The sequence below is a fragment of the Galeopterus variegatus genome, unplaced genomic scaffold (assembly GCF_000696425.1).
Source record: "Galeopterus variegatus unplaced genomic scaffold, G_variegatus-3.0.2 Scaffold27821, whole genome shotgun sequence".
Taxonomy (NCBI): Eukaryota; Metazoa; Chordata; class Mammalia; order Dermoptera; family Cynocephalidae; genus Galeopterus; species Galeopterus variegatus.
The window spans coordinates 2,914-5,393 of record NW_007753932.1 but is presented as its reverse complement, the minus strand read 5'-3'; the positions used below and the strand labels follow the sequence as shown (position 1 = coordinate 5,393).

At 44.8% G+C, this 2,480-nt stretch overlaps 1 protein-coding gene across 1 annotated transcript; it reads left to right on the top strand.

Annotated features, from left to right (window-relative positions):
* The first annotated feature begins 1,415 nt into the window (after positions 1 to 1,415).
* On the top strand, positions 1,416 to 2,360 carry LOC103583760 (olfactory receptor 56A1). Its single transcript, XM_008564992.1, has one exon. It carries the CDS (start codon positions 1,416 to 1,418, stop codon positions 2,358 to 2,360), a length of 945 nt encoding a protein of 314 aa, XP_008563214.1.
* Positions 2,361 to 2,480: the final 120 nt, after the last annotated feature.

Below are 2,480 nucleotides of genomic sequence, written 5' to 3'. Positions count from 1 at the left end.
TCGTGCGTATATTAACTTGTTAGTTTCTTAGTAGATCCCTAAAAATAAGGAATGGACAAGTTACATACTTAGGGTTAGCTCTCTGCTCTGGTTCTAAGGAGAGAGGTTAAGAGGACCACAGATTTCCCACAGAATTGTCAAGCCCAGTGCAGGTGGTTGAGGAAAGCTGGCACAATTCTCCTTGATAGGCTTTGAGGTGAATCTACATGCAGGTCAGGATGATGAGGGTGAAAGAGAATTCCAAGAGCGAGAACCTAAGGGGCAGACACAACTCTGCTGTGAAGTTCCCATAGTATAAAAAATGTCCTCTTACTAGAAGTCTTTCAACACAGTCTCGGTGGATAAAAGTCATAAGTTAAAGGCATTTGAAATTGGTGAGGTACAGATGTTTTGTCAGTTTGTTTTAACTGAGAAAATCTGTGAAGGGGCACTTTGTTAACACAGGCTGACTGTGTTCCTGTACTGACCTCGTAAGTATGCTTATTGTACTGGAAGACAATTCCTACAAATTGTACCGGAAGAGGGCATATTCAGAACATGAGAAGGGGGAAAGGAGGGACTTTCCAGCAAGGACTCATCCCACCCCTGGTTTGCAGGTTAGTTACATTCACATGAAGAATTTGCGTGAAGAACACAGTCTTTTGAGAAGGAAGGGCTGATACCACTGAGAGCTGCTATTCAGCATTACAGCAGATTTAAATCAAGACCCAATGGCAAGAAAGAGTATCAAGTTCTTGGAATGAAATTGTCTGGAGGAAAAAGGGAGTCTATGCTGGTGGCCAATTCTCAAAAGCAAGACCTAAGTATTGTTAAGGGAACAATAGTGCACTTTCCACATGTCATAGAAAGCTTCTTAGTAAAAGCCATTCTGATACTCTATTGTGCTTTGGGGTATGTTCTAAGCATTTGGGGTTTACCAATGAGAGCTCTGACTTCAGAGACCTGGTTTGGGACATTGAGGTTGTACAGCTACAGGCGTAGACAGCAATGGCATTATTGCCAGGAATTAAGTAAATTCTTTATTGTTTGCAAGTCAGCAGTGTCTCCTTGTGGCTTTCCTCAGGAATAACAATACTGAAATAAATTCCAATTCTAAACTTCTGTTTGGTGTTTGGAAGAGGACTGACAGCTCTGTATTCAGAAAACTCCCTGTAACACTTAGGTGATTGGGTAGTAGGTAGCTTGGAGAAGAAGATACTGTACTTCCTGCTCATTGGGCACATGGGGATTTGAGTGTTCAGTTAAAAAATAAAAGAGACACAATAATTTATGCTCTAACTTTCTTTTCTCCAGTGATATTTAAAAGTCAATATTAAATCAACTTCCCCACAGCTATTCACATTGTCTGGATGGATCTATTTCTGTTTTGCCCACTAGGGTTTTCTGAAGTGTCAGTGCTGATCAGGATACAGGACATGGCATCACAAAGCAACAGCTCCTTTATTCCAATCTCTGAATTCCTCCTCATCTGCTTCCCTAACTTCCAGAGCTGGCAGCACTGGCTGTCCCTGCCCCTCAGCCTCCTCTTCCTCCTGGCCATGGGGGCCAACGCCACCCTGCTGATCACCATCCAGCTGGAGGCCTCTCTGCACCAGCCCATGTACTACCTGCTCAGCCTCCTCTCCATGCTGGACATGGTGCTGTGTCTCACTGTCATCCCCAAGGTCCTGGCCATCTTCTGGTTTGACCTCAGGTCCATCAGCTTCTCTGCCTGCTTCCTCCAGATGTTCATCATGAACAGTTTCCTCCCCATGGAATCCTGCACATTCATGGTCATGGCCTATGATCGCTATGTGGCCATCTGCCACCCCCTGCGGTACCCATCCATCATCACAGACCAGTTTGTGGTCAAGGCTAGTGTCTTTATTGTGGCACGAAATGCCTTTCTCACTGCACCCATTCCTATCCTCACTGCCCGGCTCCATTATTGTGGGAGAAATGTCATTGAGAACTGCATCTGTGCCAACCTATCTGTGTCCAGACTCTCCTGTGATAATTTCACCCTTAATAGAATCTACCAATTTGCAGCTGGTTGGACCTTGCTGGGCTCGGATTTCATCCTTATCTTCCTCTCCTACACCTACATTCTAAGAGCTGTGCTTAGGTTCAAGGCTGAGGGGGCTGCAGTGAAGGCTCTGAGCACGTGTGGCTCTCACTTCATCCTCATCCTCTTCTTCAGCACCATCTTGCTGGTTGTGGTGATGACAAATGTGGCCAGAAAGAGAGTCCCCATGGACATCCTGATTCTGCTCAATGTCCTTCATCATCTAATTCCTCCTGCCTTGAACCCCATTGTATATGGGGTTCAAACCAAAGAGATAAAATATGGAATTCAGAAATTGCTTCAGAGAGGCATGTGAATATGTAAAATAGATTTCTAATTTCTCATCTCCTTCCTCCTCAGTGATTTCACCTCAGTAGTGAGACAGGAAAATGTGCAGTGAGTGAGTCTTAGACACACTGAGGCTCGCTTCGTAACT

Excerpts from the sequence above, each read along its gene's own strand:
- LOC103583760 (XM_008564992.1), top strand. The coding sequence starts at position 1,416 with ATGGCATCACAAAGCAACAGCTCCTTTATTCCAATCTCTGAATTCCTC.